The 22,862-nt window shown below is 46.6% G+C and overlaps 1 protein-coding gene and 1 pseudogene across 1 annotated transcript; both read left to right on the top strand.

The window, feature by feature from the left end:
* Positions 1 to 9,280: 9,280 nt before the first annotated feature.
* PLA2G2D (phospholipase A2 group IID) lies at positions 9,281 to 14,962 on the top strand. Its single transcript, XM_016128243.2, has 4 exons — positions 9,281 to 9,376; positions 12,353 to 12,497; positions 13,207 to 13,313; positions 14,672 to 14,962. The coding sequence occupies exons 1-4, from the start codon at positions 9,337 to 9,339 to the stop codon at positions 14,824 to 14,826; spliced, it is 447 nt and encodes a 148-aa protein (XP_015983729.2). The 5' UTR covers positions 9,281 to 9,336; the 3' UTR covers positions 14,827 to 14,962.
* On the top strand, positions 11,710 to 11,828 carry LOC118606858 (annotated as a pseudogene).
* Positions 14,963 to 22,862: the final 7,900 nt, after the last annotated feature.

Raw genomic sequence — 22,862 nt, 5'->3', positions numbered from 1 at the left:
CATCAGGGTAGGGGATGTTGACTGAAGGCAGGCCAGGGTGATCAGACATCACCTGTGGTGGGGGCGGGGATGCGGGAGCCATCAGATAGGTAATGGGTGTGATCGGATATAGAGGATGGAGATTCTGGCTGAATCGACTGACTAGCAGGATTCTTCCTAAACCCGACAGTGCAGAGACAAACACAGAAGCCCGAAATTTGAGGCCGAGTTGAAAAACAGTCGAAGTGGCTATCTGCAGCATGCCCCTAAGGCTGCCCTCCACATCTGGAAGAGCTTTCGTCTGGAATCTGCAGAGAGCTTCTACCACATCTGCAAGTGTGTCGGTGCCCACATCTGGCTAAGGCTCCAGGCGCAGGGGCACATGCGTCTGACAGGAAGCCCCCTGCTCGCATCGGGAAAGGGGAGCCTGTTCTCCCTGGAGCAGGGACTACCCCGCCTGGCACTACTGTCATGCAGCTGACGCCTGTGAGGTGCAGCGGTGTCCAGCAGATCTCTGACTTCCACCACTAAACCCAGCAGGATCCCCCTCCCCGCCAAGTTGTGACAACAAAAAATGTCTCCGGACATCGCCAAATGTGTCCTGGGGGGCACAGTCACCTCTGGTTGAGAGCCTGGTGGCCTGGGAGTCGGTGCCACGTGCTTCTTGTCCGGGGGTAGCGTGAGTGTGAGCAAGATGAACAAGAGAGAAACCGAGGGCGCTGGAGCCCTGGGAGTCCCTGAAGGGTGACATAGTCCCTCTGGTGGCGCTCCCACCCCAGCACCCCCACGTCTTTGTTCTGCAACCCTGGCAGGATAGTTTACTTCCTCGACCTCTGTGTCCTCAGCTGCAGAGTACACATAATCAGGCTCCACCAACGGAGGATTGTGCTGACAGATGGCAGGCATCATGCTGTGTGGGTGTGGGGCAGGTGCTCAGTGAAGGATCTGACTGTTGTCAAACCCAGGCCCGTTCCCCAGCCTCGAGGTAAACTGGGAAGGTGGGAAGGGGAAGAAGGGAGCGGGGAGGGAAGAGTACTTCTGGAAATTAAAACTCCAAAGAATCCCCCACCTCCACATTGACCCTTCTCTTCTAATGTCTCCAAACTTGCTGACAAGGGGCAGAAGAAACCAACCGTCCAGCAATCCCACCTGTCATTCCTCTCTTCTTCCAATCCCCACCCTCTCTCTGCCCAACTTTCTCTCTGTGGACCCAGGCCCTTCTCTTTCCCAGAAGTTCTAGAAAAGCCCCACTTCATCCAATCGTATATCTCTCCATGAGAAGGTGTTCATTCGCACTTGGTTATCCATTCCTTTGTAGGTACCGACACGTGTTTTGGTTTGTGGGTCTTGCCACTACTCACATGGGGGACCTGGAGAAGAGAGGACTTCATTCCCTCCAAAGCCCAGGGGTTCCCCATAGGACAGGGGTTGTATCTGCCTTGTCAGACCAGGAGCTCCCTGAGAACGGAGAGGGGCGGAGGGATAAGGCTGGTCTCTGCCTTCACTTGTCTGCACGAAGCTTGGCTTCAGTTTTCACTTTCATTTTTGCATACACCTCTCAATGAGATATCACAGCACTCCACAAGAGAAAAAGCCAAGAAATATAAGGCTCAGTACAGTCCACACACTGAAGATACAGCCTCCAATCTGCAGGTAACATGGAGACACTTAGATCTATGCCAAGGAGGCCACAGTGGGACAGGGGAACCTGCAAACCTCTGATCAGCACTGTCGTCATGTTCTTATCTTGCAATGCCATTGGCTGTGTTGGTTGGGCTCGTCTGCAGAGTGCCAACCCCCGAGGTGGGGGGCAGTCAGCTCCTTCCTTTTCCTGCCCTCTCCCTACCAAACACAGGTGCTCAATACCAGATGTCAATAATAAACTGGTCAACCCAGTAATTCCACTTCTGGAACTATAAACCAAGATGACAACCTGAGTCGCTCCCAGAGACAGATGAAAAAGATACTGACTGTGTTGTTTTTTTTGTGATGCATCACCCCCAAATCAGAAGCAAATTAATTTAGAGGGTTAGTTAAGCAAATTATTAACCACCCATTTACAATCATGTTTTCAAAGACTTGGCAATGTAGAAAACAAAAAACGAAATCCTGGATATGAAGAGTAATAGCAATTTTGTAAAAACACAAAAGGAAAAGATGAAGGAGTTTGTGTGCAAATGTGTAAAAATTATCTAGGAAGATATACAACGAAACATTAATAATGGTTATTTTTGAACAGCGAACTGATGGTTTTATTCTCCTATTTGAAATTTTCTGTATTAAAATGAATGTAAAACAATGCCAGCAACTGGATGGAATGATCAATTTCCTAGAAAGACACAAACTAACTCAACTGGAAAAAGCCTTACATCTATTTAAAAAGCTGAATATGTAGTTTAAAACTTTTTCTCAAATAAACTCCAAGTCCAGATGACTTCACTGTTGAATTTGACCAAACACTTAAGGAAGAAATAATCCGACTGTATTAGTTTGCTTAGGCTGCCATAGCAAAGTGCTACAGACTGGGTGGCTTAAACAATAGACATTTATTTTCTTCATAATTCTGGAGGCTCAGAGTCCAAGATCAAGGTGTTGGCAGGTTTGATTTCATTTTGAAGCCTCTCCCCTTGGCTTGCAAATGGCCACCTTCTCTCTGTGTCTTCAAGTGGTCTTTCCTCTATATGCTTGCACATTCTTCTCTCTTAATGTGTCCAAATTTCCTCTTCTTATTAAGATACCAGTTAAATTAAATTAGGGTTTACTTTTATGGCCCCATTTTAACTTAATCACCTTTAAAGCCCTATCTCCAAACACAGTCACATTCTGAGGTAAGAACACAACTGAGCTTATAAAATCAATTTCTTTCAGAAATTTTAAGTGGAGGAAATGTTTCCCAACTCACTAAATTAAGCCACCATTATTCTGATACCAAAACTAGATAAAGATATTGCAAGAAAACTGCAGACTAATGTCACTCATGAGCATAGATGCAAAAATTGGTAACAAAACGTTAACGAAAAGAATCTAACAATACATAAAAAGGAAATACACCATGACCAAGTAGAATTTATCTCAGGAATGAGAGGCTGGTTTTACATTAAAAATTAGTCCATGTAATATACCATATTAACAGACTAAAGAAGAAAAACCATATGATTATTTTAATAAATGCAAAAAAAATACATTCGACAAAATCTGACATCCCTTCCTGATTAAAAAACAAAACAAATCAAGCAAACTGAGATAGAAGGGAGCTTCCTCAGCATGAAAAATGGCATCTACAAAAAGCCTGCAGGTAGCATCATGGTTATTGATAAAAGGCTGGTTGCTTGTCCCCATAAGATTAAGAATGAGACAAGGTTAGCTATTCTCACCACTCCTATTTAACATCTGAGCCAGTACAACAAGGCAAAAAAGAAATAAAAGGCGTTTAGATTAGAAAAGAAATTAGATTGTCTCTATCAGCATAAACATGATAGTCCATGTGAAAAATCCTGTAGGACCTACAAAAAGGCTTTTAAAACTAATAACTGAGTTTAGCAAGGTTGTAGGATACAAGATGCAAATACAAGGAGATAAATTGTATTTTTATATCTAGCAATGAACAACTTGAAATTGAAATTGAAAAAACACATTTACAATAATATCAAAAAATGCAAAATGTTTAGGGTTAAATCTTACAAAATATATGAAAGGCTTGTACAATGACAACTATAAAGCAATGCTCAAAGAAATCAAGGAAGACCAAAATAACTTCAGGGATATACCATGTTCATGAATCAGAAGACTAAATATTGTTAAGATATCAGTTCTGCCTATTTGCTCTACAGAGTCAGTGCACTCTCAATCAGAATCCAAATAGATTTTTCTTGTAGAAATTGCCAAGCTGATCCTAAAACTTATATGAAAATGAAAAGGATCTTTAAAAAGAAGAACGAGAATTTACACTACCTGATTTTAAGCCTTATGAAGTCACTACAATCAAGGCAGTGTGGATTGGCGTAAAGATAGACAAATAGATCAGTGGAACAGAACACATGATCCAGAATTAGACCTACACAAATATGGGGATTTTATTTTTGACAAAGGAGCAAAGGCAATTCTGGAATGGGAGGAGAATAGTTTTTCAATGGTGCTAGAACAATTGGCCATCAATAGGAAAAGGAAGGAGGGAAGGAAGGAAGGAAGAAAGGAAGGAAGGAAGGAGGAAAAAAGAAGGAAAAAATAAAAAGAAAAAGGTAGAAAGAGAGAGAAGGAAAAGAAAAAGAAGGAAGAAAAGAAAAAATAATTTATATCCATACCTCTTACCATGTACAAAAATTAATCACAATGGATTATTGTTTAACAAAGGTTCCAAGACAATCCAATAGGAAAAGAAGTCTTGAACAAATGGTGCTGAGACTATGTATCCACATGCAAAAGAATGAAGTGGGTCCCCTTCCTCACACCATACACAAAAGTTAACTCAAAATGGATGATAGAATTAAATGTAAGGGTTAAAACTATAAAACTCTTAGAAGATAACGAAAGAGTAAATCTTTGTGATCTTAGGTTAGACAATGGTTTCTTAGGCAATAGATACTACAAAAAAAAGCACAAGTGACCCACTCCCCAAAAAGATAAACTGAACTTGATCAAAATTAAAACTTTCCCTGCAAATTATACCATCAGGAAAATGAAAAGACAACCCACATAATAGGAGAAAATATGTGCAAATCATGTCTGATAAGGGACTTGTATGCGGAATATGTAAAGAACTCTTACAACTCAGCAATAATAAGATAACAACCCAATTTGAAAATAGGCAAAGAATTCAACTAGGCATTCCTCCAAAGAAAATAAACAAATGGCCAATAAACACATGAAAAGATGTTCGACATTATTAGTCATTAGGAAAATGCAAATCAAAACCATAATGAGATACTACTTCACAAAAAAAGAAAATTTATCACTGGTGTTAATGATGATATAAAGAAACTGGACGCTTCATACATTGCTGGTCAGAATACAAAATGGTGCAGCTACTTGGAAAACAATTGGCAGCCCCTCAAAATGTTAAATGTGGAGTTACCTTATAATCCAGTAATTCTACCCTTGGTATATATCCAAGAGAAATGAAAACATGTATCCACACACAAAAAAATCTGCACACAAATGTTTATAACAGCATTATTTATAATAACCAAAAAGTATCTATCTGTAGATGAATAGATACATAAAATGATGGAATATCTATACAACAAAATATTATTCAACAACTAAAAGGAACAAGATGTTGTTACATGCTATAACATGATGAACCTTGACAACATCATGTTAAATAAAAGAAGTCAATCACGGAAGGCCATATATGGTATGATTTTGTTTATATAAAATGTGTGTCAATGATTTTATCTATATGAAAAAGCTACATACTAAATGATTTCCACTTATATGAAATAATAGGCAAATCTGAAGAGACAGAAAGTAGATTAGTTGTCGTCCAGGATTGACGGGAGGGAGTATGTGGTACAGGGGACTATGGAATCATTGTTAATGGGTAGGACTTCTTTTGGGGATGTTGAAAATATTCTAAGATTAGATTGTGGTGATGGTTGCCTAACTGAATATATATATATAAAAAAACACAAAACATTAAATTATACACTTGAAATGATGGTGTGGTATGCAGAGAAACAGAACAGCATTGCACCCCTGAAGCCTTCTTAGTAACCCCATCTAGTCACTACCCCCCTCAATGGGGAAACTCTGTCCTGACTTGTAAAAGCACAAATTAGTTTGACTGTGGTGGAAGGTCATATAATCGGAGTCTCTCTCACGGTTTCTACTCACAGTTTTTAAATGGGCACAGCATTATCTTCTTCATTTTGTACAGCGTTTTTCGTTCAACATTACGTTTCTGAGATTCTTCCATGCTGTCGTGCGTAGTTGTGGCTCATCAAGGTGTTATCACAGAGTGGCTCTACCACCCTGTATCCATTCTGCAAAAGACAGACATCCAGTTGTCTAAGCCGTTTGCTTTGGTTCTGCCTTGGTGGAGCTGGAGAAAAGTGGGTTACTCTCCCACAGAGGAATCTCAGATCTCTCCCTCCCTCCTCTTCCCCTGCCAGGGCCTAACAGAGATAAAGCAAGAAGCCCCTGGGGATGCCCAGCTACCATCACTTTCCTCTTATCCTGCAAACCCTCAGGAATTCTGAGCTTTGTCTCCAACACCCTCTGACCGTTTCATCATGGATGGAATCCAGGAAGGAGGACCACCCTGGTAAACGGAGCTTGGCAGGGAGGAATGGGTGGATTGGAGATTAGGGCAGTACATTTATTATGTGGGACTACTTAGAACAGTGCCCAGCACATGGTAAGGGTGGCTCTGGCAGGCCTGTGTTCTAACCCAAGCTCTGCCGTGTACCTGCTGTGTGACCCCGGGCAAGTTTCTATTCTCTCTGAGCTCCAGTTTCCTCACCTGTAAAATGGGTATAGCAGTATCTCCTTCACAGTGTAGTCGTGAAAATTAAATGAGATAACAGCCTAGTGCCTGGCCCACAGTAGAGGCTCACTGGATGCTAACTCTTCTCAATGGAATATGCACTCCAGCATCTAAGTCTTCTCCTGCTCTTTTGTCTCCATAACCTGGAGATTTCGATGTCCTGTGGCCTGGCATTATCATCAGGCATGTCTCCTATTGTTTCCAGGAGAGTAAAAACCCACAGATTTGCTGACAAGTCTCAAGAAACCCCCACATCCAGAGAGTACTCAGTCATATGCTGCTGATGGAGGCTGGGGGTTTCTGAATTCCTACCGACTTCAGAGAAAGGAAGAAGCTTAAATACTGTTCTCATCTTCTGACCCGGCAATTTCACTTCTGGAAATCTGCTCTAAAGAAAGCACCCTTTTAAAAGGAGATCAAGCTTTATCATCATAGTGTTCTCTATAACAATGAGCAATGGTGATCTTAAAGTCATAATAAGAAAAAAGTCAGTCAATAGAAACAGACCCAGAAATGGCCCAAATGATAGAATTAGTAGATACAGACATCAAAACAGTTATTATAACTATATTCTACATGTATAAGAAGATAGTGGAAAGTTTGAGCCTATTAAATAGAAACATTGAAGATATTAAAAAAGAACCACACCAAATTTCTGGAGAGAAACAATATACTGTCTGAGATTAAAGATACTGTAGATAGGATTAACAGCAGATTAGACAATGCAGAAGAAACAATTGGTCATTCTAATTATGAGAAGCAATGATGGTGTGGAAGAAGATGGTGAGGATGATGATGGGCGTGACTACTACCAACACTTACTGATCTCTAGCTATGGACCAAGCCCTGTTAATTTCTTATCTCATTTAATCCCCACAAGAAGCCTGCGAAACAGGTACTGTCATCGCCCCATTATACACGTGAGAAAACAGAAGACACGTTGCTAAGCCCCTTGCTGCAGGTGAAGCAGCTGGAGCATTGGGGATGCCAGCCCCAATCCAAGCAGGCTGGGTTTGACTTCCCCGCCTCGTCCCCTTCACCTCCACGTGATGCTATGCAGCCCGCCTTGTGGTCGCCGTAACGGCATTCTCTGCATGAGCGAGGCTTAGTGCAGTGTGCTGTGCACATGTGACGTCTAAACCCCACAGCAATCAGAGGCGAGAGGGGCTTTTGTCCCTATCTTGTCCCTATTCCGCACGTACAGAAACCAAGGCTCATGGAGGCGAAGCGATTTGCCCAGAGTCCCACAGCTGGTAAGAGAAGGAGCCAGAGTTTGAACCAGGTCCCTCTGATCCCAAGCCCAGCCCTCCAGAGGTGCCCTGGGGCCTCTGGAGAAACCCAGGACAACTGTTTTTGAGGCTCTCTCTTACAGCATCAATATCACGTCTTCTCCTCTACTAGGGAAAAGCATTCTGGAATCAACAAAAAGCTTATGGTCCTGGCTATTTTTGCTTCTGCCTAAAAGATACCAGATCGGGAGGAGCTGGGACTCTGGCAAGTAGAACCACAGGCCCCATCAAGAGCCCAAATCTAGAAGAGTGTTTGGAGGATAAGGCCCTACCTTGGTGAGAGTATAAGAGAGTAACTATTGAGCGCACTCGGGGGAGGCATGTCACAGAACATGCCAGAGGCATTTACTTTGCTTTCTGCTTGGTTATTTTGTGTACATATTGTTTTCTCACATATGAGGTGATCAGTTGGTGATGGAGTCTAGGAACAAAGGGAAAAATAGATTTCAGAGAGAGAGGAGGAGGAGAGTTGAGAGAGAGAGAGAGAGAGAGAGAGAGAGAGAGAGAGAGAGAGAGAGAGAGAGAACAATTTCCAGCAGTGACGCTTGCTAGCACACTTTTTGGGTGAACTGATTATTTGGCAGCAAAGAGGTCAGCCTGGGCACTATGCCTTTAAACAGCTGTCTAAGGGGCATCCAAGAAAACCAGTTTCTGCCATCTATGGACACTCCATTAAACCTGGAAAGACTATTGATGGTGGCAAAGTGGGAGTTTATAGCCAAGGCCAGGATCAATGGATGGTGGCTTTGTGGCAGATCATCTCTATGTGGTGCCTTTAGGGGTCCTCCCATGAGCACCCCAGCCCTAGTAGCCTGGATCCACACCATTTGCCTCATTAGGATTCTCATATGTGACCTGGGGCCAACCTTCTGCACAGTAAGTCGTCAACACATGTCAGTTGCTTTGAAATCATGTGCTTTGACTCAGCAAGTCCACTCTAGGACTAGATTCCACAGCGACGATTCTGGACATGAACTGAGACTTAGTCTTCAAGTTTGTTTTTCACTGTACCACTGGACTGTCTAGACTAGTAAAAAATTGGAAACAACCTGTATGTCCATCAATAGGGGATTCATTAAATGAAAGGCTGCCTTTCAAAATGTTACTGCAGAAAAATATTTAACGACACAGAAAGATGTTCGAGTTATATTGGTAAGTGAAAAGACAGGCTTCAGAGAGTACTGCAAAGCATCATCTATAACATTTCCCTAATTTAGATAGGAAAAAGCATGAAGATATAAAGGCCAACAGAACCAGAAAGACACACACCAAACACTTAATGGTGCTTCATACATTCAACAGGGGATGTTAAATCTCTTCTTATTGCTTATACTTTCCAAATTTTCTGCACTGAAAGTGTGTTTCTTTTGCATTCAAGAAGTTTTTTTTAAAAAGATAATAAAAATAAAATAAAATTCCCTCATGTTAGAAAAGAGGAAACGTAAGTAGTATGGGTGGCCTCCACGAGACCTGGAGTTGAGAGGGGCAGGGGCAGGCTTGGCCGGGTTGGGTGCATCTTATATGAGGGGTCGCCTGCATCAAGGGGACTTCCAGCAGCTGCTTCTGCTGCTCTGGGCTGGGATCATGGAGCTTCTCCACTTGTACCTGCTGGTGGTGTTTGCTGGTGAGTGCGGACAGGACCCACGGCTGGGAAGGGGAGGAGGGATGCGCGTAGGCCCGATATCTCTTTCTTAGACCGAGCTGCTGCTCCGATCCCCACTGCCCTGGTCCCTCAGGCCCCTCAACCCTTCTGCCTCTGGTGAGGAACCATCAGTGGCTTCCAGTCCCCTAGAACAGTGGCTTTGGTCAGAAATCTCTGGGTGGTCAAGCTGTGTGGCATGCTTCTGGACTGCTGTGAAGGTCAGAAACTAAAGATTCAGAATCCAGGGGACTGCTAAGCTGATACCTATGGTACTTGGAACAGAAATTACAAAAAGGGACCTCCTCACCTCCCCCTGCTCCCACCTGTCCCTTTGACCGAATAATAACGATCATTCACACAGGGATAGCACTCTATATTTTTAGAACCCATTCATGCTCATCATCTCCACAGAACCTGGGATGAGGGTTCTGTTCACCATTGGTGGGAGATGGGCAATTTCTCTTTGGTCTTTAGTAAGTCAAATATAAAAATGCAGCTGCTTGCAAACTGGTATTTTTGTTTCTTGACCGTCTCAAAATAAGTGATCTTAGAAAGAATGCATTTTTAGATGGGGTTGTATGTTACCTTGGGACTCCCAAGTTCTTGAGAGGAACGTATCTCCAGAGTTACAGTGAAAATCATTAGGAAAATTGCAATCGAGCTACAGAAATTCATCTCTCAGACGTGAAGAGGCAATACAGCGTAGAGAGAAAATACACAGATGAACCTGATTCAAACTCTGGCCCCGCCGTCTCCTGGCAGTAAGACCTTGGCCAAGCCACCCTCTCTCTCTATCCTCATCTGTAAAGTGGGTACAATAGCACCCTCTTCATAGGGTTTTTAGAAGGACTCTAATGAGAAAACATATACAATGCTTAGCAAGTGTAAGTAACAGTAAGCAAGCAATAGCTTAGCATACAACATGCGCACCAGGTGGTAGCAGCATTGCCTCTCACCACTGTGGGGAACCTTTGGAAGGAGGGGCTCCACCCCCCTCGGTAGCAGGTAAGGATGGAGAAAGCTACCGAGACGGGAATTGCCGACAAGCTAAGCCAGTTCACAAAAGCCCTCGTAGCCACAGCTTGAACTCCTCAATTTCTCAGGGCTGGGTTCACCTCCCTATAAAACTGTAATACATAAGACCACCCAAAGGCATCCCGAATCAAAGCCGTTTGTATGGCTTGCCTGGCAAGGGAGAGCTGCATCGTTCAGGCGTGAGTTGGTTTGTGTGTCTATTTCTAAGCTGAAATTGAAAAGGCTAGATTTAGGGCAGAACAAGGGATGGAGGTACTCCAGAAAAGGCAAGATTCTGAATTCAGATCCCTGCTTGGCCCAAGAGGTGGATGTCACTCTCTCTGCAGAGATTTACCTTCAGGGTTCTCATCACCGAATCCGGGATTCCAGAGGGCCTGAGATCATTCATCAGCACAGTCAAAGCTTACAAATTTTCCCTTTAACATCAGTATAACTAGAGCCACCTGCAGACATGGCAACGTGGATTCTCACAGACTGAGAGGACACACTGGGGACACAACAGGCTTTCAAGTAATGCATGCCACCTGTCACTTTCAGCCGCAGCCGAAGGCCACCGAGGGTGATCTCGCCCTTGGTCCACGGCACGAGTCCCTCGCAGTCCCACTGTTCCCAACCCAACCCCTTCTAGTGTGCGGCTCGCCCCTGGTTTACTATTTAATTCGTTTGCACGAGGAGCTTTCATCATAACGTCATTTACCTGAGTGTTAGGGAGCTCTATAGCTAGGATCGCCAAAGGGACCTACCCAGCCCCGTCTCCCTGAGATTATGGGCTCCCTCTGTGCCCTTGAACCACCTGTTGAGGTTGCACACAGGTGCATTTCAGTCCTCTTCTTATTTTGTCTGCTCCCCCCAAACTCTCCTGAATTCACTGACTTAATATAATCTCATTTCTCCTAACTCATCGGAACGCACGCATTCCTCTCTCCCAATAAAATAAATTCCCCTTATGATCAATTCTAACCAGAAACTATTATGACTGACATGAAAAATAGCCATGAAAATTATCGATTTCTAACTTGCACCGCCTCCCAGAAGAACCAGGCGCGCTCTTTAACACGAGTCTGGTGTGGGGGTGGGAGGGTGTGAGAGGCAGGGCGCATCTTTCTGTTATAGAATGGGACCTCGATGCCCAGGGACCGAGAATAGAACCAAATCGCCGTGGGCTTCGACCTTGGCTCCTCCATTTACCAGCCACTATGACCTGGAGCAAGTTACTGGAGCCTCAGTCTGCTCATCCCTGAAACGGGGAGTAAAAGTAATATTTATTATACTAATATTGAGTCTACAGCCATGCCACTCTGAACAAGCTCTATTCCATCTGATCTCGGAAGCTAAGCAGGGTTGGGCCTGGTTAGTACTTGGATGGGAGGCCACCTAGGAAGACCCGGTGCCATAGGCATAAAAAAATAAAAGATAAGGGATTGTAAGCTGACAAGGTCCTTGCAATCTGTGAGGTAAACCAAAGGCTGCCTCTCCTAAAAAAAAAAAAAAAAATATATATATATATATATATATATATATATATATATATATACACACTAATGTTGGTTTCTTCGTTTTCATAAATATACTGGAATTATACAAGATGGTAGTGACAGCAAAGGAAAGTTCTACGAGGTCTGTACAACCTCTGCAGCTTTTCTGGACACCTGGGATACACCAAAATAAGAGTTTATTTATCAAAAAAAAAAAAATAGTACTTATCTCATGGGATGGATGGAGTCAATAAATGACTATGTGAAAAGACCCCATAGTAAGCTCTCATTCACTATTATTATATTTTTAATAGCTGTGGTAATTGTGGTCATTTCATGGTCCAAGGTCACTGGTTTGGTTCAGGTGGAGCAGAGGCGCCAGGCTTGGGGGTCCACCTGACCTCCCCTGAGACTCATGTCCTCTCCTTGTTGCTGGGCATCTTGGCAGGTGTGTGTCCAACCCAAGGCGGGATTCAGAACTTGAACAAGATGGTCAGACACATGACTGAGAAGACACCCATCATCTCCTATTGGTTCTACGGCTGTCACTGTGGCCTCGGGGGCAGAGGCCCACCCCTAGATGCCACAGACCGGTAACCCCTCCCAGGCAGGCCATGAGTGCCAGCCTGGTCCTGCCTTCGCTCCCGGACTCTCCCCTTTCCTCTCCATCCACTCATTCATTTTGGGAATTTGTTTTGTATTGTGTGCTAGGAACTCTGCTGAGCTCCGATACAGCCCCAGCCTTCCTGCCGCTTCCCTTCTAGAGAGTTCCCCAAAGTCTCTGAAGGCCCCTCTTCCACTCCTAATCCCTAATCTAGTCAGAATACCCACACACACTCTCTGCTGCCAGTGCACAGTGTTTTTAAAAAGTCCCACCTTTTCTGGTCATTATCTCGTCTGATCTTCACCACGGCCCTGAGCATCGGCCAGAGGAGAGATAAGAGCCAGCCAGGTCCCTGTCCTAATCCACCACGTACAGGCTGGGTGACCTTGGGCAAGTGGCTTGACCTCCCTGGGTCTCAGTTTCTTCATCTGCGATATGGGGAGAATATTAGTACCTTTGTCATAGGGCGGTAGTGACTGTTAAGAGAAAATTCATTTTAAAAAGCTGGCACCTGGTACCTAGGAAACACTCAGTAAGTGTTCGCAAGCGAGGCAGTCAAGAAGGCTAGACCCCTGCAGGCCTTGACTCTTCCAAGGTGGGCTCTCAAGTTCTCCCCTGGCGCAGGGGGCTGCCAAAGAGCCGAGTCGGCTAAGGACCCGGGCGCTCTGCTGCCTGCCCCACCTCCCATCTCCCTCCAGGTGCTGCCATGCCCATGACTGCTGCTATGCTCACCTGAGGCATCACCGTTGCCGTATACACACGGACCTTTACAGCTATAACTTCTCCCACGGGGACATCCAGTGCTGTGAGTGCCTGGGCCGCGGGACTGGAGTGAGGGGTGGGGGAAAGGGGCTCTGGCGCTCACTGCCTTCATATGCTGTGCGATGAGGCACGAGCTACCCAACCTCTGTTTTTCTCATACGTCCAGTGGCAACAGCTGGGCTATGGAGCAAGGGCAGGAATGGCGGTGGAAGTATGGAGAGGTCCAATGGGGGCTTTGGCCCCTGCAGGATCTGCAAGCCTGGTGGACCTCAGCTTAGATCCCAGACCCAACACTGCCCAGCTGTGTAACTTTGAACACATTTGCTCAAACTCTCTGAACCTCAGTATCCTCATCTGTAAACTGAGGGTGCCAACAGTATCCTACCCCATAAAGTTGATTCAAGAACTAAAATGAGAACAGACAGAATGAGCCTCACAGATGCCACTTGTTGCAGAGTGCACGTTTGATAAATGACATGGGCTACCGATATTATTGTTGCTACCTTTATCATTTTGTATTCTCATAGCAACCCAGCCAGGAGGCAGCCCTACCCCGATAACCTCCATTTTATGGACAGGAAACCGAGAGTAGAGTGAAGAAGTTTCAGCTGAAAATGACAGAGCCTGGGTCAGATCCCAGGTCACCTGGCCCCTGAGTCCATGCACAGAGGAAGGTGGCAGGTCCAAGGGCTGGGAATTAGATGGTCACATCACAGCTTAATACTAATAATAACAACAATAATAGCCAAAACTTATTGCGCACTTACTATGTGCTGAGTGCTTCGCCTTCTTACTTTAATTCCCACGACAGCCCCCTGAGGCAGCACTTTATAATCATTCCCTTTGATTACAGATAATGCAGCTGAAGCACTGCGGTCCCTCCTGCCTCAGAGTCTTTGCGAATGCTATTCCATCCGCCTAGAATACTCCCCCTCCTCCACCCTGGCTTTCCAAAGGGAGAGCAAACACTTCCGGTCTCAGCTCGAACGGCTCTCGTTTCGCCGTTTCACTATCTTGTAGCCCTGGCGTCGTTCCTTACTTCCATATAGCACAGTTTGTAATATATTCATTTCGGTGCTTCTCATAAATCCGCCATCCCCAAGGAGTGTGAACCTCAGAGGTCCGCTGTGTCCAGTCTTATCTCCCCAGGGCCTGCCACAAGATAGTGCTCGACTGTTCGTTGAATGGATGGATGAATAAATAAATGTGCAAGGCCACACGGGGAGGTCATGGTATGTGCCCAAGGTCACACAGCTAGAATCAAAGTAGCTGGGAAGGGTACTCTGAAGCTGAGCGAGAATGGCACTGCTTTCAGAAGCTCCCTCCAGGGACCCTAGGTCCACCCTTGACTCTGTCTCAGGAAAGGAAAGACACTGAGCTCCCCACTCTTCCATCCCACAGCTGACAAGGGAACCTGGTGTGAGCAGGAGCTGTGCGCCTGTGACAAGGAGGTGGCCTTCTGCCTGCAGCGTCACCTGGGCAGCTACAAGAAGGAGCTGCGTTTCACCCGTCAATTCCGGCCATCCCGCTGCAAGGGCAAGACGCCTATGTGCTAGGAGAAGCCTGAAGTCCCACACCCCCTGCCCTGGCCATTGGAAGTCCCACATACTTGCTGACACGCCTGCCCCAGTAGTAGCTAACCCCTGAACCAGCCTGACTCCTCGAACACACTCCCAGGAGGAGGGAGAGTCTCAGCCTCTCCCCAAACACCCATCTCACCTTGGGCCTTCTAAATCTTCCCGAGGCAGCAGCTATGTTCTCTGAGAGTGGATTGAGAGTTTAGGAAAAGCCAAGGAGAAGGAGCCCCCGAGATGGTGCTTGAGCCAAAGCAGCAGGTGTGGCAGGTTCTCCCTGCCGCTGCCATTCACTCCGCAGGGCTCCCCTGCCCAGCGGCGTCTCTCCAATACATGGTCCACGCCGCAGCCGGAGCAGCCTCTCTATGGGGCGGAGAGGCTGATCTTTCTGTCCATATGACTCTTCTTCAAACCCTGTGGCCCTCTACCACTCTAGGTGAGGGCCTCTCACAGGAGTTTGGGGTCTGCGTTGTCTGGTGATAGACCCCTGTCTCCACTTGGCTTGCAGGTTCTGGCAGACAGGGCCCATGCCTGCCTCGGACTCATTTGCATGCCCAGTGCCCAAAACAGTGCCAGGAAGGGTCTCGGTAATTTCCTCTCACGGACAGGCCCTGCTTCTCTTGCTCTAGGCCCACAAGCCCATGCCACGTGTCCTCCAGGCACCTCTGTTTTCCTGCTTCCGAGCCTTTGCTCAGGGCGGGCTTTCTGCAGAACCGTTTCGCCTGGACGATCCAGGTGGCTAAGCCTCCCCCAGGGCTCTTCAGGGTCCAAGGGCTCCTTCCTGCAGAAGTCTCCCTTGGCCGATTCCTCCCTGGCTCTGAGGTCTCGCTCCCTCCTCTGAGCTCCAAATCCTTCCTAACACTTTATGGGGCTACCATTTACCAAGCTTTATCTTGAGAGGTATGTTATATCATCGCCTGGTCTTCTCTGATCTCCTACTAGACTGGAGCTCCCGGAGGACGGGGGCCATGTCTGACTCATCTTCCTTTCCTCTGCTCCCCCACATAGTAAGCACTCAACTAATACACATGAATCCAACGAGCCCATAGTGGGTAGATGGACGTCGTGGCAGATGTTGTTGGTGCCCCACCCAGACCCCCTAACTGCCAACTAAGCCATGTGCTGACTGCCAAGTGCTCACATCTGTCTCATTCTCTGCCTTCATCTGCTGGGAGCCATAGATCCTATCCTCCCAGCCCCTACCCTACCCACCTCTAACTAATGACTAGGAAGTATAATACCACAAAGGGTATAATTGCCAACCCCCTGCCTCTATGCAGGACCATCTTGGTGGTACAGTGCATGCCCTAGAGCTCCTCCTGGGATCGGGCTGAGGGTAGACGTCTGGAACCACCCTTCTGCTTGCTTCGTCCCCTGGCCTATCCTGTTTTCCTTGTTCCCTTACAGGTTTCTCCTGAGAACACTCCCTCAATAAATCCTTCACTTGCACAAGAATCCTCGTCTCAGGCTTGGCTTCTAGAGAAAAGCCATGGATGAATGGATGGATGGATGGATGGATGGATGGATGGATGGATGGGTGGATGGATGGGTGAATGGATGGGTGGATGGGTAGATGGATGGATGGATGGGTGGATGGATGCGTGGATGGATGGATGGGTGGATGGATGGGTGGATGACAGATGGGTAACTTTTTCATATAAGGATCCACAATCTGTCATTCATATGTAATTAGCCATGTCTCTAGCAGCAGGGATGGGGCACTTGGAGTCACCCACACTATCCAGCCTGTGACACACATATGTGAAACAGCTTACCAGTTTTCCTGAGCTCAGAGGCTCATTCGAGGCAGTGTAATAAGAATTTAAGAACTATGGATGCTGAGTTCAAATTCCAGTTAGACCACTGAATAGCCATGTGACCCTAGCTGAGGGAGGAATCTTGATTTCCTTAAGTGGGACAAACAATTGAAATCAAGAGGAAGATAAGATGAGGTCAGTTTATTAAACAAGATTAATGCATATTAGGCTCTTTTCGCAGTGTCTAGCATGTGGTAATTCCTCCTTAAATTAAATGTTAACTGTATTATGCTGCTATTGTTATGTAGTGACTAGATCTGGTTGCCTCCAAGATAAATCAAGAGAAAATAGTTCATCAATGTTCCCCCCTCCACCCAATTCCTCTCTCCCTTCTATATGGCTGTGCAAGCTTTTTTAGTTACGTCCTGATGCGTGATGTCCATTTATTCAAGACACACAGGCAAGAGCTGGCAACCCTGCTTGTCCATCAAAGCTCCCATGTTCCTGGCTCTGTGCCATTGATAATATCAGTGTTGGCAGGTAGGAGCATTTATTCTCATTTTAAAGTTCTGAGCAACCTGAGGCTCAGAACGGGGACAGGAGCCTTCTGAGTTCCCACAACCAGCGAAAGCCAAAGAGTCATTTTCGGCTCACTCTCCAGACTCATCTCACTCTGCTCCCTGGCACCCCATCCCATTTGTATAGGTCAGGAAACTTCCAGCCGAAAATTCTAACTCGACGGGCTGCAGTCATGAGGGCATTTATGACCTCATGTGACAAGAAGTCCAAGGAGAAGGTGGCTCTTTAGTGGCTTGATGATGTCATCAGCCCCCCAGTTTTTCTCCTGATCTTTGCTGGCCACCCTCACTTTGCCTTTTAGGTGGCTCCTCTTGGCTCCAACATGGCAGCCATGACCCAGATCTCAAGCCAAAAGGTGATAACATCCAACAGAGAAAATGCTGCCTCTTTTGTATCTCCTTTTATTAAGCCCTCCCACCACTACTCAGCAGGTCTCCCCCTCTCGACTGGCTGCCTTTAAACGTGGTGGCCTCCAATGGGATTAGCCTGGCCAGTTTAGATTCCTCAGGATTTATTTACTCCTAAGAGGGGCAGGGTCAATGTCTCAGAGGGTGAGTGGCTGTTAGAATGGCATCCCTTGGGGTTGTTGATAGGATTGGTGTTGGGTGGGCAAGCAAGGGCAGGGGCAGGAGCAAGACTCTGCCTGCAACGCTTCCCTCTGTTTGCTGGGCACCCAGTGCAGGGCCTAGAGATCACAGAGTAGGTATGAATGAATGAATGAAAAAATGAATGAATCCCAGTTTGGCAAAGTCATGAGACTTTGTACCAAGAGGAGGGATGGGCAAGTGGGGGATCTCAGGGCAGCCAAGACTGAGTCTCCAAAGTAAGGCAAGACCCTCCAACCCGGTGAGCTCTCCTTGTGGGCCAAGTGGAGGAGGGGCAGAATAGGTACCAAACACCTGCCGTGCCCACTCCCCCGACTCCCACCCACTCCCTAGAGACACTGATATTGTCACCCACATCTTCCAGGTGCAGAAACTGAAACTCGAGAATGAGTCACTTGTTGACAAGTGATAGGGTTGGTGTTCTCTTTACTGGGATGGTTGGTGACTCAACCTTGGGTGCCCCTTATGGGGGGAGTAGCCATGCCCAGGGTTGAGGAGGTGAGGTTGGGTACCACAAGGCTGGAAGACAGTGGGAAAGGGGTAGTGAATAAATTAATCATACGGACAACGATAACATTGCTCAGACAGAGCCCTCACACTTGGAACACTTCCCCCAGCACGGAGCCCCTTCCCACTGAAGAGGAATTCTTATTCAAAAGGCTAACCTTATAATGGGTGCTTTGTTCTGCTTCTGTAGATATGCTTGCCACATAGGCCAAAGGGCAGGGTGACCTCGAAATTAAGTAAAAACGCATCCTCCCTTTGACTTGCTCTGTCTAGATAATAGATGTATTGCTTAAATTCCTGTCTGAAACTCCCGTGCTTTGTAACTCTTTGTAACTACTTGTAACCCATAGCAACTGACACACTTTGTAACTGCCTGAGGACAAATCAACCAATTGGCCCATGCCAACTGGCCAACTGTAACTGCGTGGAGGAGCCCCATAAAAGGTAAGTTTGCCCCTGAGCTCAGGTCCCAGATTTTCAGAGCATCAGCTCTTCAGGGACCACTGGTGTAATAAACCTGAATTCTCCAACTCTCGGAGTGGTGTTTGGTTTCTCGCCGGTCTGATTTTTCTGCAACACCACCATTGGCTGGCCCCATCCTTAGGTCACCTGGATCTAGGACTCTGCCTTCCAGGGTGTGGGTGCCCAGCCCAGAGACCTCTTAGGCCAAAACCTGCGCCTCAGTTCTGCCTGTTCTTCCAGCTGGATCCTGCTCCCAATACCCAGGTTCCCTTCACACATCCTCCCCGGCACTGCGAGATGCAGGTGGGACTGTCCCCCTCACCCAGTCTCAGTGCCCCGTGAGAGAAAATGCACACTTGGGGTCCCTTGTTAGCCAGTGACATCAGCTGAGAGCTGACCTGACCTTGGGGCAGCCTGGACAACCCCGAGTCAGGACCTGACTGGCTGTCTCTAGCTCGAGATCCTCTGGGTTTCCTGTTGTTTTTCATTTGTATCACTTAAAATAAAGAAGAAATTTGTTCACAGTTTGTGAAAACTTGAAGCCGGGAACATCAGCCCAGGGATGTGCCCCTGTTCTCTTTCTGCTTTAAGTTCTGTTCATGCCTTGCCCACCTTGGGACTTCTTCTGGAAAGTTCTTCCCCTGGCTCTTTGCAAGACTGGCCTCTGTCATACAAAGCTCAGCTGGTAATCCCTCCCTCAAGAAAGTGTCCCTGCCCTCTGCCACCAGCCCATGGTAAGTGCCCTTCTGGGAACCCACAAGCTGAAAGAAGAAATTCAGCCAGGGTTGGGGGAAGTGGAGGGGTAGCTTTTGGCTTCCTAAGAGGGAGATGGGAAAATGCCACTTTCTGGATTTTCCTGTCCTAAGAAACTTACAAACATTTTCTTATGTATACCTCATTGCTCACGGCCCTGCCAGGTGGGTATTTCGACCTTCTTTTACAGAAGAGGAAATAGGCTCTGAAAAGAAATGTCTCGCCCGAGGTAACCCACTCAGCAAGAAGAGAAGCGGCAGAGGCCTGGCGCGGGAAGGAAGCGAAGCCATGCTGAGCCCTGCGAATGGTGTCACCCTCTCCAGCCCAGAGGAGGCGTCCCCTCAGGCAGTGGTTCTGAGACTTCCCCTGGGGGAGCTTGTTTAAAATGCATGTTCTAGGGCCCCACACCCAGAAGGTCTGACTCTGTAAGTCTGGGGTGAGGCCCAGAAACCTGCCTTTTAAACAAGCTCTGCTGCAGATTCTAATGCATCTGGTGGAGGATCATGCTCCAAAAAGGGAGCAGGGCCCCCCTCCTCTGTCATCTGGCCCCTGTTGCCACTCTTCCCCTATGCCGGCATCTAGTGCAGGCGGAACCTGTTCCTGTGGCCAATCCCAGGGCCGATCAGCCTTTTAATACCGAGGTTTGTTTATTCTGTGCCAGCCCAGCTCCCTGGGCTGAAAGATTGGTGACTCGCATTCTAGATCAGACACTATGCAAGCCCAGTTCTAACAGCCTTCACTGCTTCATCTGTCAAACAGGAGGTGGTGAGGATGATGCTTCTCAAACTCTGGCCTCTCACACATCACCTTCCTGATACTGGTTTAATATTTTGCTTTACTTTTTTTTTTTTTTTTAACTTTTCTTAATCTAAATAAATTTATTGAAGAAGGAAACATATCACTCTAGCAAAAAAAAAAAAAAAAAAAACCAGTGTCATAAACAGAAGGTGCCCATAAAAATAAATGCAATGAAAATAAAACTATTAGACAGAGGAGGTACATGATTGGTAGTTGGGTGAACTAGCAAGCACTCGAGAGGTGCCGAGGACAGCCAAGCTCCACCCGGAGACCACCTTCGCCATGATGTAGTCTGCAGGCTTGCAAAACAGATGTGAATGACTCAGGCACCCTGTGAGTCAGTGCCATGCAAACTCCTCTGGGAAGTCCTGAGACAGTGAAAACAAGGACGAGGAGCATGGGGTCCACTCTTGGGGAATGCAAACACAGCTGGGGACGAGGGTGGTCAAGGAGTTGGAGGCTGGGAGCCAGGAGACCCTAAACTATGCCACTTTGGCATAAGAATTATTTTGAGCCGAAGGCAGTTGAGAATTGACAGATATACAAAGAGTTCTCTGCCTTCCTCTTATCTGCCTAAAAGTAGGACATAAATTTCCCTTCGAGGAAGATATCCTTGTACCAGGAAGAGAAGAGCAGCTCTTCTATCAAAGATGGGGCAGCAATACCAAGGTGAGTTTGCATAAACAGACTTTACTAAAATAGCCCTTATCTCCCATGAGTTTCCCCATATATTTCCTAGTCGTTTCCCCACAATTTGTTGTTCCTTGACTCCCAAACCTTCTTTCCTTTGCTAAAGAGATAGATAAGCCCCTGAGTCGAACCACATCTCTGAGTTTCACACAAATATGAACAAGTATCGTGTGTCCTTTCTCTCGTGAGTCTGTCTTTCGTTAGCTTAATTTGCAGGCCCCCATCCACTAAATGGAAGAGGGTAGAAGAAAGGTGTTTCCTCACTAACCCTGGCCTGTACTCCCCTGTTGACACCGACGTGACCAGGCGAAAAAGCTCATGGTATAATAAGCAAAACGAGGCGCATAAGAGCGCGTTTGTCTTGACTCTACGGAGAAAATGTGCCACGTGGAAGACTGGCGAGAGAACAAGTTATCGAACCTCTCTGAGCCTCAGTTTCTCTACCTATAAAATGGGGGTTATAATACTGTCTTCACAAGGTGTTGTGAGGGATGCAGAACGGACCTCTGGAAAGCACCGCACACCCTGTCGGCCGGCAGAGAGCAGCCCGCGGAGCGCAGAGCAGCTGTCGTTGGGATTGCTGTGGTTGTCGAGTGGGTGTCAGCAGAGGCAACACTTTCGTTTGGCTGATGTTATCGTCCTTCTCCACGGGGCTGGTCTTCACCCACGCCAGATGCTCAGAGCTCTGTGGCATGATCCAGCAGCCCAGGCGGAAGTGGCCCCCTCAGCCACCTCAATTATGCCTATCACTGTGTCTTGGAGGGCCAGGGGCAGCCTGTGGATGCCACTGACTGGTGACTCTCCCCTCCTGAGATAGCAGGCAGGCTGGCCAAGGTCTGAACTGAAACCTTTCCTGGGTGTCATCTCAAGCAGGGGGACAATCACATTGATTCAACACACTTTTCCTGGGCAAAGAGGGTGGGCTCAGTTTTGTGTTGCTTACCAGTTGTGATTCCCACGGTGACATCCTTTACCTTGCTGTGCCTCAGTCTCTTCACACATGGGATGGGGAGTTCATAGTACCTCCCTCATCGGTTAATATGGGGATTCAGTGGAATTATGTGAAGCACACTTAGGACGCTGTCCACACTGGGATCTGTCCCACTGTGTCAGGCACCAGGCAAGGCAGTGGGGGTCCTCAAGGAATTCCAGTCACAGTCTTCACATTGTCCCCGTTCCCATGAGGGGCTCTAATGCAGCTACAGGGCACCAGCTCAGGCTGGGGAGACTGCCTCAAGCTTCAGGGTCTGCGAACCTGATTCAAATCCTGGCACCACTGACTGGGACGTGACCTTAAGCAAGACACTTTGCTGTCTCTCAGTTTCCCGCTTTGTAAAACAGGATGTTTTGAGGCTATATTGGATTATGGATTTGAAAACACTTTGAAAAGCATAAAATATTAAAAAGGTGTGGGGCGTTCAACTTAGAAAAAAAGTCTGCAGGCCGAAGCACGTTAGAACTGTGACTGAATGTTCAATATGATAGCACAACTGTCTCTAGATAAGGAGATCCTTAGAGAGGATAATAACATGTTTAATGTTTACAACCAGCAAGTTTATTTGAAACCAGGGTAATCTCAGCGTTTGGCAGCTGGCTCACTTTGATTTTTGGACAAGCGATTATGCAACAATCCAGATTTATTAAGTCAGCTGTTTAGAATTGATGACTCAGAGTTTCAGACATGCCATCAAAACGACTTTAGATTCTCTGAATCAGGGGTTCTCAGACTTGATAAATGAGGTGTTCGCCAATTCTTAGAATCTATCATTTTGGAATTGACGGATTGGTGAGTTTTGAGATGAGACTTTTTTTTTTCTTTCTACACTATTCATCTCGCTTTCTCCCCAGCTCCTTGCTGGACCGGGAA

This window comes from Rousettus aegyptiacus, unplaced genomic scaffold, assembly GCF_014176215.1.
Source record: "Rousettus aegyptiacus isolate mRouAeg1 unplaced genomic scaffold, mRouAeg1.p scaffold_m13_p_1, whole genome shotgun sequence".
NCBI lineage: Eukaryota > Metazoa > Chordata > Mammalia > Chiroptera > Pteropodidae > Rousettus > Rousettus aegyptiacus.
This window is presented reverse-complemented; position numbering and strand designations above follow the sequence as displayed.

Coding starts and splice junctions, on each gene's coding strand:
- PLA2G2D (XM_016128243.2), top strand. CDS start 9,337: ATGGAGCTTCTCCACTTGTACCTGCTGGTGGTGTTTGCTG. Junction 12,498..13,206: donor CCCCTAGATGCCACAGACCG/GTAACCCCTCCC, acceptor ATCTCCCTCCAG/GTGCTGCCATGCCCATGACT. Junction 13,314..14,671: donor CCACGGGGACATCCAGTGCT/GTGAGTGCCTGG, acceptor TCCATCCCACAG/CTGACAAGGGAACCTGGTGT.